Raw genomic sequence first — 16804 nt, 5'->3', positions numbered from 1 at the left:
GAAATGTTTCAAACAGCTTAAAGAAAAACTTTCAAAGACAAGTGTCCATTATCAATCATTCAAACTTTTGGAGCAGGTTGCTGCATTACAAAGAGGATAATGAGACAGAAGCAGAGGAAATCATTGAAAAGAAATGGAAAAAAACGTTTCAGAACATAGATATTGATAGATACATACACACACAAAGAGGTAAGTGTTTGTATGTTTATGTTCACATTCTCTATCAACTGTGACTGACTTCCTGCTATATTACATTTTTTCCTCTATTGTTTCAAACAGCAGCTTGCACAACACATGCAAAGTGATTTACAGCGTAGTTTATTTACAACCCAAAGTGAAAAGCCTGAGCAGAAACAGCTGGCAGCGTCACTGACAGCAGACTCTGCAGCGTCAGTGTTGTCCTTAAGTAGCTTCTCTTTCTGCCCTGACAGGTCATGTAAGGACATTTTGGCAGACAGCCGACTCGGGAGTAGGATGAGATCCCGACCCACTTTACACATAGTTTTACGCCTGGTTTGTTTCAGGACACATTATAACATTATCTTAACTTCATGAAAAGTAATTTAAATTGGTGAAACGTTAAATATATTTACTAAGTTGCCCAATTTTTTTAGAGCACACACAGAGAGAGTCGCCGAGGAATGACGTCAGGACGTATCACATTGAATGACGACGCCGTTTGATCATTAAAAAAATCTGCCGTTAAAAAAATATCTGAGAATTAGGTCAGCAAAACAACAAGGTGCGTTATGAGTGTGTCTGCCGAACGTCTGGTGTTATAACTTTCACAAAGACGCGCCACTGGCTCAAAAATAACCTGCTCCGACGAGGGAGGGAGAGAGAGAGAGATGTCCGGTGTTTCCAGCATCTGCAAACGAGAGCCGTAGCCATTAGACCGGTCCGCCTGTCTGTCTTGTCTGCCTCCCTCGGCTGGGTTTTGGGAGAGCCTGCAAAGCCCAAATAACGTTAAAACGCTACTGCAGTCCCGGCCAGGCTGGGGCTGAATGGTTTAGCCGGGGGGAAGGAGAGATACCGACAGATAACCGCCAAACAGATCCTGAAGGCTGCTCTGCCGAGACCCAGGAAATCAGTCCTCGCCTCGTCGCGACAGCCTGGTAGCAACACAGTGCACATTTCAGTAGTTCCAGTAAGTTTACCGCCAGACAATAATAATGACTGGCCCGGCTAACACTGGCTAGTTGGCCCACATTGCACACATGCTAGATGCTGTAGAGCTCCTCGTACAGAAATGTGTTGCTATAACATTAATAATAACGAATTAGCTAGCTCACACCTCCACATTATTGAGCTGCTAACTGTTAATACAAATGATCTCATCATGGCAGAGCAGCATAGCGTACTGTTGTAACCACTGTATCCTCTGTTAGACTTTACCAGCCATGAGAAGGGACTCCAAAGCATGTTACAGTGGTGTCTTTACAGGTGAATATTTGTTGTAACACTCCTATACTCTTAATGCACAGATATATAAACTGATCCTAAATATTTGTTGTACAGTGGTGTTGTGTGCCACAAAGCTAAGAATGCCCTTGGTGTTCCTCAGATTATTTTTTGGGTGTTGTTATAATAATGGTCCTTGCTAACACTGCTGGAATATTCTATCAGTGTTCCACCCCCCCCATGTCTTTCCACTGTTCATTGTTGAAAATGTGCTGAAACGAGGATTTATGTTCATGTTATATGCACATTATTAATTCAAGTTAATAGATCAGATTAATATTTAATTCAAATATTTTGGGGATCTTTAAAAAACATGGGCATCTATAAGCCAGTTTCTGAACAGCTCCTTAGTTCTTGGCACAATAATAGTAATGATAATAATAATACATCGAACTTATATAGCGCTTTCTTAGGACACTCTGACGTTACACATCTCAATTTTAAAGGGAAGAGCATAACTTTAATTGTCTCTGGTCAAAATCAGACCTCTGTCTATAAGGTATGGTAAATATAGGCCTGGTCACAGATTAAAGAATATTAATGTTTTCAAAAAGTGTTTTCATCATCTGCTAATAGAGGGTAAAAATACTGCAAAATAATTAGTCACTGATGAATTTCTTATTAATTATTGTTTATTGAACACAATCTAAACCCTTGATACAACAGTTTACATTAAGAGCAATTTCAAATGTCTCAGAGGTGTAGATGACAAAAGGTCAAAGTCTAGAAGAGTCTAAAGATTTTCTACTTTTGCGCCACTAAAACAACAAACAAACAAACGTGTGCTGCTCTATGTGCAATGGACTTTTCCAGTGCAATGGCCTCAAAGTACACCAGATGTCCCTGAAACCTAAGGAGAGACCAGACCACCAACAGTCATTAATCCAGAAATATTAACTCATAATCTTCTTGATTTGTCTGATGTTTTCTTAGAGATCATGCACTTGTGACCACACCTAGCTTTGTTCCTAATCAAATACGTTAGGTAAATTTCCAGTAAAGCAGTCTGACTGTTAAAAATCTGCTTTGTGTCTTCCCCCCAGAAAACCATGAATTCAGGACCTACTCACAATTGAACACTATCACCTACGATATGTGAGCTGTGTCAATTTTGCCACAAAATCTTCTTCACCTCCAGTAGAAGTAAACAGAGTTTTGGTTTGACAATGTCGAGCCGCCGGAAATCCACCACACCTTGCATGGTGCTACCTTCTGATGTGGTGGAGCAGGAAGAAGTGGAGGACAAAACAGAAAAGACAAAGAACGAAGAGGCAGGGGAGGACGAGGAGGGGAAGGTGAAGGAGGGAACAGAGGAGGGGCCGACTGCAGAGGAGCTGGATCAGGCCGTAGTGGTCGTCCCTACTCCACCAGATTCGGGTACATGCAGTGTAAATTTGAATTAACAGAAATAATATGGGAAATACGTGTCACAGTTATTATTCTGATTATATTATTATTGGTAATGCAGATGAACCAAGTGTCTCCACTGCAGATGATGGAGACGTCCCTGCTCCCTCACTGAAGCGCATTGCTGCAAATCCTCCTGAGGATCCCAGCAGTGACCAGCCAAGCCAGGAACAACAGTGTGACGCCCCTGAGGAGGGAGGTGGGGATCCCACAGCGGTGTCTGCCATCTCTCTCAGCAAGACCCCGATCATGAGGATGAAGACCAAATCTGAACCCAAGAGGATCGCTGTGTCCCTGAAGTCTGCAGATGAGGCTGCTGAGGGGTTTGGAGGAGGTGGCGAGGGAGAGCTCGGAGGAGAGCAGGAGCCCATCGAAGCTCCACTGGGCCCAATGACACCTGTGGAGATGCTGCTCCATGACTCCATGAAGCTCGGGGGTGCCGGCTTGCTGGTCAGCCCGGCCTTAGAGCAGCAGAGGAAGTCATCTATTTTAAACCCCACAGTTCTGCCTGCAGGTCTTACACAGGTAGAGAAGCTAAATAACATAGATATAAATCATGAGAGGTTGAGTATGATCTCACTTTCCTTATTTGTTCCAGGTGCTTTCTGCCTTCCAGGCCCAGCAAAACACAGCAGCAGCTCAGCCCCAGCTACTAATACCCCTCAGCAGCATCCCTTCCTACAGTGCAGCTATGGACACCAACGCTCTGCTTGGTACCACATACAAGAAGTTTCCTTACCCCTCCATGGCTGAAATCAGCAGCCTGGCAGCACAGACACAGTTTACAGAGGAGCAGATCAAGGTAGATAAAAGTAGGCACATGGTATCAGTAGAGCTTGTCAACAGATAATCTATAATAGATTGTTTGTTGACTCTTACACTGTACCAAAAAAAAAAGGTTACCTCATACGTCATTGATTCTTGTCTAGGTGTGGTTCTCAGCCCAGCGACTGAAGCATGGTGTCAGCTGGACTCCAGAGGAAGTGGAGGAGGCTAGGAGGAAACAGTTTAATGGCACAGTGCACACAGTGCCTCAGACCATCACTGTCATACCTGCTCACCAACTATCAGCTGCTGCTAATGGCCTGCAGTCCATCCTTCAAACCTGCCAGATTGTGGGCCAGCCTGGCCTTGTGTTTACACAGGTAGGTAAGGAAACACACATTTGACAGTAAAGACTTGCCATTAATTTTGGAATATTTCACAAAACACTGAACACTTGAGCACAGCATTAATGCAGCATGGTGCGAAACTGTATGTGATGTTGTTAACCAACACATCTATGGCTGCCTACTCTGTGTAGGTTGGACCAGGGGGGAACCTTCCAGTGACCAGTCCCATCACCCTGACAGTGGCAGGGTTACCCAGTCAGTCCCAGAGCTCTAGCAGAGTTTCCTGCCAGCCCACCCTGACAAACAGCGAGCTGAAACGGGCTACCACTGTCCAGCCTCCCTCACTTTCTCCACAGGTGGGAACAAATATGGCTTGATTCTTATTGCTAAGAAATGTTATGGTTTCTTGACCTCAGTCAGTGTACCAAGTGGTTACTTGGTGTCACTTCTGTTTTATGAATTGAATGACTTGTTGCACCCATCTCACCTTTGGCCATTTTGATTTTCTGTTTGCAGATGAATGGTAATTTTGCAGAAACAATTTATTAATGTACACATTATTAACTTTCTTTCTCCAAGGAGAACTCGGCCCTCAGTGCTGACACCTTCAGTATGCGACCTAAGAAATCCAAAGAGCAGCTGGCAGAGCTGAAAGCAAGCTATCTGAAAAATCACTTTGTCACTGATGCAGAAATCGCCCGACTGATGAAACTCACCAACCTGACAAAGGGGGAGATCAAGAAATGGTTCAGTGACACCCGGTACAATCAGCGCAACTCCAAGAACAGCCATGTCATTATTTTCAATGACGGAGGGGGTAGAGGAGCTGGCAGCTGTAGCAGCACTGCAAGCACCACCATTGTCATTGACTCAAGTGATGAGACCCCAACTTCGCCCCATCCTCCACGTACACCACCTGCAAAAGAGAAGGAGACTCGGCCTAAAACGTGGAACCCGTTCCCAGACTTTACACTGCAGAAGTTTAAGGAGAAGACGCCAGAGCAGCTAGTGGTGCTGGAGGAAAGTTTTGAGAGGAGCATCACTCCATCAGATGAAGAATTGACCCGTCTGAGGACAGAGACTAAACTGACACGGAGGGAGATAGATGCATGGTTCACTGAGAGACGGAAGATGACCGCCAGCACCTCTTCCCCAGATTCTTCTGAGGGTGGAAAAAATGAGACAGACGGAGCTAAAGCAGGAGATGGAGGAGCAACGTCTTCTTCTCCTTCTGCCTCTTCATCTCGTAGGGGTAGCCAAACTCCTCCTGGGAGTCGCAGTAAGCAGCTGCCCAGCACCAGCAAGAAAGACATTAAAGATAAAAGTAAAAAGTCCCCGGAGCAGCTCCACATTCTGAAAAGTGCCTTTGTGCGGACCCAGTGGCCCACACCAGAGGAGTACGATCAGCTGTCTGAAGAGAGTGGCCTTCCCCGATCCTACATCGTCAGCTGGTTCGGGGACTCTCGGTACTCCTGGAAGAACGGAAACTTGAAATGGTTCTTTCAGTACCAAAGCGGCAACATCGAAGGACCGAATAGTGGAGGAGGTGGGAAAATGGGGAGCAGCGGTGGTCGAAAAAGACGTGGTCGAAATCGTGGTTGGGGAAGATCCCGAACCAGGAAGCAGCCAAGGAGGTCTGCCTCCTCCAGCACAGATGTTGACAGATTACCTCCATCAAAGAAGTTCAAGTCTAGTAGAGATATTCTGAAGGAATACTACCTGAAGCACCATTTCCTCAACGAACAAGATCTTGATGAGCTTGTCACTAAGACCAACATGAGCTATGAGCAGGTAATGAACTTAATATTTCATTGGCTCCATTTATTAAAACCTTAGTCATGTAAAATCCATCTTACATCATAGCTTCTCGCTTTTCATCATCTAAAATACACCCCTGTTAAAGTGTTTCTTTTACTATCAAAAGGTGAGGGAGTGGTTTGCCGAGGTTCAGCGACGCTTGGACATGGGGTTAGATCCCTTCCAGGAGGTGACTGCAAGGAGGAGAAAAGGTGGAGGTGAAGCAGGAGGGGAGAACGAAGAGGAAGCAGGAGGAGACGCATCAATGGCTTCGGAGGACCAGACCAATGCAGGAATGGGAGATGAAGAAGATGAAGAAGAGGACGACGACGACGGCGATGACACGGATGACAGTGAGGTTTGGGAGCCGTCACGTAGCGTCAGAAAATCTTTGTCCCTTTCTGAAGACTAGATTATGGGAAGCAGAGTGAAACTGCCCAGAATGTTACAGGAGAAACATGTGATATATGCTGGAAGAAAGTTAGCTAAACCAAGTGTTTTGTTGCCACTGGTTTGCATGTGTAGTCACTGTTTCTGAATCATATCTACACAAGACTAACACATGGACTATTAGCTTTAGTTCCCCCCTTAATAGTAAGGTTAAAAATCAAACCCTACCGATGCTAACAGGCTCATCAAAGGCTATAAAGCAGTAATTATTCACAATATTTTATCACAAAGCAACGCCATGAAGTGCAATCTTTAAGCTGAGCTGAAACCCCCAAAATCCAGACACACTCATCTATCCTTTTTACATAGGAGATAACTTCATCATGCTTCTTTTTAAATTTGCACTCCTTGCTTAAATGAAGGGAGATTTTTTCCCCCCCTGTGATGTTACTTTTCCTTGAGAAGGAGGCTGTTATGAGCACAGACCTAAGTACAAACTTCAATCTCTAACTTTATGAATGTTTCGGAGAAAAAAAAAAAGACTTGCTTGTTGCATTTAGAAAGGTGCTTGAAAACGTATCACAGCTAGATGTCACTGCTGTGGAACATCCCACTGTGAGACCAGCATACAAGCATGGGGATGATTTTTATTACATGTTTTCTGTTGCACCTGTGAAGATCATTGCAAGGACAAGGTCATCATTATCAGCAGGCTGTTTGTGCTGACACGGACTGATGATGACATTATCCGTCAAAGATGAAGGCCAATAATGGCCGCGATGAGCAGAAAAAGTACCTTAATGCTGAATGAATGCCAACGCCATGATGCTTTTAAACAACACAGGATGTCTACTTAAGTCTTCCCTTTTTACTGGCTCATTGTTTCATTCGTGTTATACGATCTAATGGGAGAGATATGCCACAGAATGTGTTTAATATGCACTATGAATCATGTTTTTACATTTATTGCTTAACCTTTTTGATAAAACACATCCTGTTCTATTCTGACCTTTTTAAATCGGGGTTACATAGATTTAGACAGTATGAGGCTGTTGTGCCAAAGCTGAATGTGCTGTCTCCTGATCAGTGAGCTACAGTTTACAGCAAAGGCACCATTTGCAAACTAAAAAAAAAATGGCCACTGTGAGGCTCCACTGAAAAACAAAAATACATAATAGGACAGAAGAAAATGCTGCAGTGTTTAATGGATTGAAGCAGAGGTTCTATCCAAACCATATACATGTAAGATCTGAGTAAAATACTCCACAAATCACATTTACAAGACTGTAGTCAGCATCAAATCACCGACATGAGGCCTGTGAATCATTTTGGGTCCTGACCCAAGAATTTTAAGAAACACTGTTTTGACAGTATTTCAAATTAAATTTGACTCCGTTCTGCACTGAAGAGAGAGAGAGAGAAAAAACTGAAGCACCTAAAACTTAGAAAAATGCACTTTGTCCACTTGATAGTGGACTAAATCCTGATTAGGCACCTTAATCTCATACTATACCATGAAATGGCTCTGAGAGACCAAATCTGTTTTGTATGACTATAAACTTAACCAGTATTTTGCCTTTTTTATTCTTGATGTGTTTTCACAGTGAAAATAACCATTGTATCCACTTTTCTAACAAGATGTGTTTCATAGTTGGATGTTTATATTGCTCAAAAAAAAAACATGTAGAACAATCACCCACCACTTTCTGCCACTAAATTGCACAATTTGAGCCCCATTATTAGTATTTTTGTTGTCGTTTTTAAAACTGTGTTATAATTGTTGTTTTGTGTTATTGCTTTAAATCATGAGAAGTGTTCCAGTCACCCTCCCCGTGTTAACGGTGCCCTTCTCCTCCTTTTGTAAAATGAAAAAGACTCTAGACTCATGATGTGCACTTCCCAAGACATTTCTGTAAATGTTAGCTGTTCTCCGTCTCATCCAATTGTCTGCAGCAACAAGCGGACGCGCAGATGGGCTACACGAAAAACTGAAAAAAGTGTTCAGAAAACGAACGTGGTGAAGTGTTACAGCACAGCACAGCAGTCCCCGTGTGGTGGGAAATCTACCAAATAATGCTCCTCTTTGTGTTTTTCTTCATGCTTTACTGCATTTAAGGTGACGGGACAATAGACTGAAAACTGTCCTGACTGCTGTTATAGGGGAGAGACTCTGATGAAGCTTTGCAGGTAAACCTATGTGCCTACATGGCTCGTACGCTTGTTCAAACTAAATTTCTGAAATCAGAAACCTTGGAGTGAACCTTAAACGGAAGACCTGTTTAAACTGAGTTGTGATGCATGATCAAGCTCTGCTTTTTTTTTTTTGACGCTAAAAGATGCCAAGGTACTCTGAAGTTACATCAGAAACTGTCCTTAAACAGATACCTTAGGATTCCTAAGTGAAATGTGTTTTGTCAACAGACACTTGTCACACAAGACGCCACATCGTCTGTTAGCTGTGGGCGACAATGTGACAAGTGCCTGGCCATGAACATGATGAATTCAAAATGCTAAGGTATACCTGCCTTTGTCTAATACTGCATGCAATAACCATGACAAACAACAGCAACATTTGTACATACAATATTCTGGGTTGGTGTACTTAGCAAAGTGGAAGTCTAATCTGTGCTTATCTGCTTGTGTAACTTTAATAGCTGATACTTTCCTGACTGCACTTTTTTTATGTTTTGAGTGACACTTTTCTTCCATTATCTGCCACTAGAATTTGAAATGAGGTCTAATTTTCTTCTGTTTCTTTTGTTTTTTTTTACATGTTGACGAGCTCTCAAAATGTTTTCCCCACTGTGTGCATCATACATGCACAGTAGGTTAGAAAGACGTAACACTGAGTTCCAGCGTTCTGCTAACAATGTGGCACAGGTTAGGCTTCACTCTGCTTGCAGGTATCCAGCCCACAGTCTTTTACAGTGTGCTCTTTCCTTACTATAGTCAGTCTGTTCTGAATGGTTTTGTATGTTTCTATCTAAGAAAACTGTGTCATTACAGCTCTGTCCAGGCATCAGTGGATTCCCTGTTAACACGACAGACTCATAATATGTACAATAGAATAGTGTTTTTGTAATAGAATCCATTTTAGAGTTCAGTCAGTGTTGCCAAGTGGCTTTTTGGTACTTTGGTTGCAAAATTGTAGAATCAGAACTCAACAGAAGAGACGTGAACCTATTTTCTTTTGTCTTTCTAATAATTTAATCCAAATTTGAGCCAGCTAATCTAGGTGCTGCCATTTATGCTATAGAGTGACATCAGCAAGAAGTCAGAGTCGAGAACCGGCAGAAATTTGTGAATTTACATTGCTTTACATGCCCTGATTTTCTCTCCGCAGAAGTTACTCCAACCTCTGCTCTGTTCTGTTCAGCGTTGCCGTGTAACAGTGTAATCTGTATCTATTTTCCAAAGTGTCATGTCTGTTCCTTGAGGTGTGATTCTACAAGCCAACACTCATCATGTATCCCAGTTAACCTTGTGCAGTAGAGCAAAGAGCTAACCTTGTGATCTGGGTGCTGTCCTCTTATTCTCATACGTCACGTCTGTGTCCTTCGCTGTACTCCTGCTATAGTCCTCACTCGTTCTCTGTATTTAGACATGTTAGTCGGTTGAATGTTTCTTACAGCAATCAGAGATTCAGATGTTTTCATTCTACAGCAGCCATCTTTTTGGTTACAAAAAAGTACACCTTGTCAAAATTGTAATATACTGTACGTATAGATGGAAGTGTGTTTTTTTTTTCAGTGAAATCTTCGCCTTCTGTTTTCTGACTTAGTTTTTACCTCAAGTTGTTGCTTCTAATTGGCACGATTCACTCTTAAACCTAAACTAAACTTATTTCTTTTCGTTTTCTTTTTCAGCACAATGCATATTTTCATTTGCTGTAGTATTAAGTTACAGTTGGTTCCATAGACACAGATAGGAATGAAGAACCTGACGCTCTGCCTTAATAAATGCGTGCATCACTCCTGAATTTAACTGACATTTGCAGCGGTTTTGATCTGTGTCCTGTAAACATCTAACAAGAACTGATATGCCTTATCTGTAAACCATAACATGGAATTCTAGGAATTCAGCAGACTTACTGGAAGTTACCTGCAAATGTTTTGAGTAACCAAATAATACAAAAAAAAGCAACCACAAAAAATAGTCTGTGTCTATGGAGCTAACGTTTCCACTACACATATAAAGTGTGTTGAGTATCTGTTATAAAGTGATTAAACACAGTATGTGTGTGTGTGTGCGAGCGCTTCTGCTAACGCTGAAAAGAAAAAAAAAACTTCCCTGTGTCCCCTGCGATCTTCAGCTTGAAGCTACCAGCTGTGAGACGATTTGTGCAATGTTAATTTAAATCCCAGCTGTTCACGAGGCTCTGGCTTGATTTAGAAAAGATTTATATTTTATACTTGTTTGAGGACGAAACCCAATAAATTTTGATCAAGATGTGCACTTGTATGAGAAGCATTGTGCCTCTTTAAATAAATGCAAAAAGGGATGGAAAAAAATGATGCATGCAAAACAGCTGCATGATGCAGTACTTCATACAGTGATTGTTTGAGGAAGGCTTATTAGCATTTTGAATTTCACTTAACACCTGACAAACAGTAGACTGCTTTACTCAGAAGCAGGAAGGAATGAGCTGTATAGGGAAATGAAGCAGTATCATGTATATCTGTGCCAGTGAGGCAAATTTCAACATAATGGGAAAAGCTGGAAAACTGACAAAGGCAAATAAGATGCAAAATGCTATGAATTACATTATAACTCCATATGGACAGCTTTAGGGGAAAAAAAACATGTAAATGTAGCTGTGGCTGGAGGAAGGGCTCATTGTAAGATCAGTCGTCTGTGACGAAAAGTTCTCAGTTGACTCTTTGAACACAGGGCTACAGTTCAGATTCACAAACGTGGATTTTAAGTCGTTAAGTTTGCCAGCTTTTGACATTGGTTTTTCTTCCTACAAAAGAAAAGATGCAGAGGAGCCTGTTGCTCATCTCTTTGATTGGTAAGTGCAGCTTCATTTACTGTGAAACAATGTATCTGAAGGACTTTCAACAATACATGCATATCAAAAATCCCTTTCATGCCTCTTGTCAAAAGTACCACAGCATCTCTGAGCTAACTGTGATTTACTTTCTGTGTGTTTTTACAGCTGTCTGCAATGCAGAAAGTTTGGATCTCACACGAAAAACCGTAACACAGTCTTCAACCTGGTGCGATAATCCCACGCAAAATAAAGATGAGTACAGTGCTAACAAAGCAATTGATGGGAAGACTGAGACATGCTCTCATACTAAAGGGGAGAACAGCTCCTGGTGGAACATTGACCTGTTGGGTGTCTACGACATTTCCTCAGTCACTATATACAATAAAAATAGTAACAATGGTAATATAGATAAGGCTCAGATTCACATCAGCAACTCTCGGAGGGACAATTTCACAGCCAACAGCAAGTAATACCTTCATCTGACTTATTATTGCACATTTTTTTTTTTACATTTTTTAACATTGTAATGTATCTCTGTTTGAATCTCTAGACACTTGTTCACCACTAGAGATTTAACTTCATAGATCATTGATCCCCAAATAACTCGCCGCCAGATATTCTTATTTTGCAAACAAATTTATATCCTGTAAAGACAGAACAAAGTCAGTAAACCACTGTAAAACAACCTAAATGGATAAAGAAGCACTGCAGGCTGCAGAGTTTTTGGCAAACTGCACTCTAAATATTTTTAAGCTCCATTGATCAGCATAAAGTCTAACGCAGAATGTTACAATGTTTTAAAAGATGTTTCTGTTTCTGCCCCTCTAACTGTATGTGGATTCTTTTCTCTTTTTCAGGTATATAAACATCACAGACTTCAAAATGCAGCAATATAATAACTACAGTGTCAATGCGTCCGGGCGCTACATCACCGTTTTCTCATCAGCACTTAAATTTATAGTTGTGTGTGAAATCAATATCAACGCCACAAAGAAAGGTAAAGAAATGTTTTCTATCCAAATTCATCAGCTCATCAGTAGCTGCTGATAGGTTTATGCAGAAATATCTCTTCAATATTAAAAGTGGACAAAAAGCGTGATGGATCAAATTTTAATTGTTATGTTTTACATTCTGAATGCTAACGGCAGCTTCTGCTTTCTGATCATTTCACCGTGTTCTTTTCTGCTAGCTTCACCCTTTAAACTGATCACACAGGATAAGACGTGGGTAGAAGCCCTAGAACACTGCAGAGACAAAAACATGGAACTGGCTTCCATCATCAACGAAGAGACCCAGGCCTGGGCTGAGCTGGAGGCCATGAATGCGGTCTCTGCTCATGTGTGGCTTGGCCTTCGTTACACCTGCACCCTGAACTTCTGGTTCTGGATCAGTGATCACGTGGTAAAGTTTGATCGCTGGGATCCAGAGAGGAACACAACAAACAACTGTGATGAGAGTGCTGTCATGCGTAAATCAGACTACTTGTGGGTTCCTACGCCTGATGGAGAGAAGCATAATTTCATCTGTTCAAAAGATACATTCCAGTAGTAGCTGTGCAGAGGGTGATGCAGCACCGCCTGCTTTTGACTTCCACCGTCCCAGGTGCAAAGTGTGAGGCTTTCCTCTAATATACTGATGGGTTCAGGTCCAGGGTAGTGTGAACATGACAAATTCAAAATGCTAAGGTTTGTCTAATACTGCATGCAATAACCATGACAACAGCAAAGTGTGTACATACAATATTCTGGGTTGGTGTACTTAGCAAAGTGGAAGTCTAATCTGGGCTTATTTGCTTGTGTAGCTTTAATAGCTGATACCTTCCTGACTGCACTGCACATACATGCACAGTAAGTTAGAAAGACGTAAGACTGAGCTCCAGCTTTCTGCTAACGATGTGGCACAGGTTAGGCTTCACTCTGCTTGCAGGTATCCAGCCCACAGTCTTTTACAGTGTGCTCTTTCCTTACTATAGTCAGTCTGTTCTGAATGGTTTTGTATCTAAGAAAACTGTGTCATTACAGCTCTGTCCAGGCATCAGTGGAATCCCTGTTAACAAGACAGACTCATACAATTTGTACAATAGAATAGTGTTTTTGTAATAGAATCCATTTTAGAGTTCAGTCAGTGTTGCCAAGTGGCTTTTTGGTACTTTGGTTGCAAAATTGTGGAATCAGAACTCAACAGAAGAGACGTGAACCTATTTTCTTTTGTCTTTCTAATAATTTAATCCAAATTTGAGCCAGCTAATCTAGGTGCTGTCATTTATGCTATAGAGTGACAGCAGCAAGAGGTCAGAGTCGAGAACCGGCAGAAATTTGTGAATTTACATTGCTTTACATGCCCTGATTTTCTCTCTGCAGAAGTTACTCCAACCTCTGCTCTGTTCTGTTCAGCATTGCCGTGTAACAGTGTAATCAGTGTCTATTTCCAAAGTGTCATGTCTGTTCCTTGAGGTGTGATTCTACAAGCCAACACTCATCATGTATCCCAGTTAACCTTGTGCAGTAGAGCAAAGAGCTAACCTTGTGATCTGGGTGCTTTCCTCTTATTCTCATACGTCACGTCTGTGTCCTTTGCTGTACTCCTGCTATAGTCCTCACTCGTTCTCTGTATTTAGACATGTTAAGATAAGATAAGATAAGATAAAACTTTATTAATCCCGAAGGAAATTCTTGTGCCAGAGGGTATCATGTTACATTCATTACAGTTAAGTACAGAGTATAAGAGTATAAGTGTCACTAAAATCCAAATCAGAGTACAGTACGCAGTATGAGCACAATATATGATGCATGGATGCAAATAGAGACCAGTGGAGGGAATGTTTCGTACAGCAGTCAGAGATTCAGATGTTTTCATTCTACAGCAGCCATCTTTTTGGTTACAAAAAAGTACACCTTGTCAAAATTGTAATATACTGTACGTATAGATGGAAGTGTGTTTTTTTTTTCAGTGAAATCTTCGCCTTCTGTTTTCTGACATAGTTTTTACCCCAAGTTGTTGCTTCTAATTGGCACGATTCACTCTTAAACCTAAACTAAACTTATTTCTTTTCGTTTTCTTTTTCAGCACAATGCATATTTTCATTTGCTGTAGTATTAAGTTACAGTTGGTTCCATAGACACAGGTAAGACATTTGCAGCGGTTTTGATCTGTGTCCTGTAAACATCTAACAAGAACTGATATGCCTCATCTGTAAACCATAACATGGAATTCTAGGAATTCAGCGGACTTATTGGAAGTTAAGTGCAAATTTTTGCAAAGTTTTGAGGAACCAGATAATTCAAAAAAAAGCAACCACAAAAACAGTCTGTGTCTATGGAGCTAACATTTCCAGTACACATAAAAAGTGTGTTGAGTATCTGTCATAAAGTGATTAAACACAGTATGTGTGTGTGTGCGAGCGCTTCTGCACCATTGCATTAGAAAGCTAAAAAGAAAAAAGGAAAAATCTTTGGCTGTGTTCAAAATCACTCCCTAATCACTATATATGGCCCCTATAGAGCCTCCGCCATTTTGTAGTGCTTTCCGAATTCTAAGTGAGAAGTTATAGACCCATTATAGGGCCCTCAATGTATCCCACAATGCATCTTGACAAGTAGTGTCCATCCGATGGTCACTACTGTTAGCAATATGTACCATCATGCATTGCACAGACCGGCTAATAGAATGGGAATGGAAGTTGTGTTTGCTTTATTTGTGTTTTGCGTAAAACGTTTATTGGGCTATAAAGGCACAAATTATAACTGCTAACAACAGAGATTTATTAGCCGGCAGAGATCGGCTTGTTTGATTTGTGACAGCAATGACGTCATTAACGGCGACAGAAAATCACAAATCCGGAATGTCTGAAAATGCTTTCACAATGAGTTCACTGTATGGTGCCCTACATTGAACTCCCCATATGGGGAGTAGGGAGTCAGCTTGAAGCTACCAGCTGTGAGACGATTTGTGCAATGTTAATTTAAATCCCAGCTGTTCACGAGGCTCTGGCTTGATTTAGAAAAGATTTATATTTTATACTTGTTTGAGGACAAAACCCAATAAATTTTGATCAAGATGTGCACTTGTATGAGAAGCATTGTGCCTCTTTAAGAAAATGCAAAAAGGGATGGAAAAAATGATGCATGCAAAACAGCTGCATGATGCAGTACTTCATACAGTGATTGTTTGAGGAAGGCTTATTAGCATTTTGAATTTCACTTAACACCTGACAAACAGTTGACTGCTTTAATCAGAAGCAGGAAGGAATGAGCTGTATAGGGAAATGAAGCATCTGCGCCAGTGAGGCAAATTTCAACATAATGGGAAAAGCTGGAAAACTGACAAAGGCAAATAAGATGGAAAAGTCATTTGACAGATATTACATTATAACTCCATATGGACAGCTTTAGCCATATAAATGTAGCTGTGGCTGGAGGAAGGGCTCATTGTAAGATCAGTCAGCTGTGAGGAAAAGTTCTCAGTTGACTCTTTGAACACAGGGCTACAGTTCAGATTCACAGACGTGGATTTTAAGTCGTTAAGTTTGCCAGCTTGTGACATTGGTTTTTCTTCCTACAAAAGAAAAGATGCAGAGGAGTCTGTTGCTCATCTCTTTGATTGGTAAGTGCAGCTCTGTTTTACTGTGAAACCCTGTATCTTATGGACTTTCAACAATACATGCATATCAAAAATCCCTTCTTATGACTTTTGTCAAAAGTACCACAACATCTCTGAGCTAACTGTGATTTATTTTCTGTGTGCTTTTACAGCTGTCTGCAATGCAGAAAATTTGAATCTCACACAAAAAAACGTAACACAGTCTTCAACCTACATTAACCCCACTAAAGAGCTGCACGAGGCTGACAAAGCAATTGATGGGAACACTACAACATGCTCTCATACTGATAAGAAGGCCAACTCCTGGTGGAACATTGATCTGCTGGGTGTCTATGACATTTCCTCAGTCACTATATACAATATAGAACATGGGAATGCTTTATTAAAGGATGCTCAGATTCACATCAGCAACTCTCGGAAGGACCATTTCACAGCCAACAGCACGTAATACCTTCATCTGACTTATTTATTGCACATGTTCTTTTTTGAAATTGTTTGAATCTCTAGTCAATGTTAATTGACACTTGTTCACCACTAGAGATTCAACTTCATAGATCATTAATCCCCAAATATCTTGCCATCAGATATTCTTATTTTGCAAGCAAATTTATATCCTGTAAAGACAGAACAAAGTCAGTAAACCACTGTAAAACAACCTAAATGGATAAAGAAGCACTGCAGGCTGCAGAGTTTTTGGCAAACTGCACTCTAAATATTTTTAAGCTCCATTGATCAGCATAAAGTCTAATATAACGCAGAATGTTACAATGTTTTAAAAGATGTTTCTGTTTCTGTCCCTCTAACTGTATGTGGATTCTTTTCTCTTTTTCAGGTATATAAACATCACAAGCTTCACACCAGGGCAATACAATAACTACAGTGTCAGTGCGTCTGGGCGCTACATCACCGTTTTCTCATCAGCATCTGAATTTATAGTTGTGTGTGAAATCAATATCAATGCCACAAAGAAAGGTAAACAAATGTTTTCCATCCAAATGCATCAGTAGCTGCTGATAGGTTTATGCAGAAATATCTCTTCAATATT

The 16804-nt window shown here is 41.1% G+C and overlaps 2 protein-coding genes across 4 annotated transcripts; both read left to right on the top strand.

The window, feature by feature from the left end:
• Nucleotides 1-652: 652 nt before the first annotated feature.
• Nucleotides 653-7847, top strand: zhx1 (zinc fingers and homeoboxes 1). Of its 3 annotated transcripts, XM_028424778.1 has the most exons (9): nt 653-1147; nt 1389-1443; nt 2505-2838; nt 2930-3393; nt 3467-3670; nt 3798-4013; nt 4172-4336; nt 4560-5771; nt 5905-7847. In XM_028424778.1, exons 3-9 carry the CDS (start codon nt 2628-2630, stop codon nt 6187-6189), a joined length of 2757 nt encoding a protein of 918 aa, XP_028280579.1. In that variant the 5' UTR covers nt 653-1147; nt 1389-1443; nt 2505-2627; the 3' UTR covers nt 6190-7847. The 3 variants fall into 3 exon arrangements, with proteins under 3 accessions (XP_028280579.1, XP_028280580.1, XP_028280581.1); XM_028424779.1 differs by lacking the exon at nt 1389-1443; XM_028424780.1 differs by lacking the exon at nt 653-1147 and having other exon boundaries at nt 1298-1443.
• A 3178-nt stretch (nt 7848-11025) lies between these two features.
• On the top strand, nt 11026-12822 carry LOC114448085 (fucolectin-1-like). Its single transcript, XM_028424783.1, has 4 exons — nt 11026-11178; nt 11326-11626; nt 12018-12157; nt 12350-12822. The coding sequence occupies exons 1-4, from the start codon at nt 11145-11147 to the stop codon at nt 12706-12708; spliced, it is 834 nt and encodes a 277-aa protein (XP_028280584.1). The 5' UTR covers nt 11026-11144; the 3' UTR covers nt 12709-12822.
• Nucleotides 12823-16804: the final 3982 nt, after the last annotated feature.

The sequence above is a fragment of the Parambassis ranga genome, chromosome 16 (genome assembly GCF_900634625.1).
Source record: "Parambassis ranga chromosome 16, fParRan2.1, whole genome shotgun sequence".
Taxonomy (NCBI): Eukaryota; Metazoa; Chordata; class Actinopteri; family Ambassidae; genus Parambassis; species Parambassis ranga.
The sequence above is the reverse complement of the archived record's forward strand: the minus strand, read 5'-3'. Positions and strand labels throughout refer to the sequence as shown.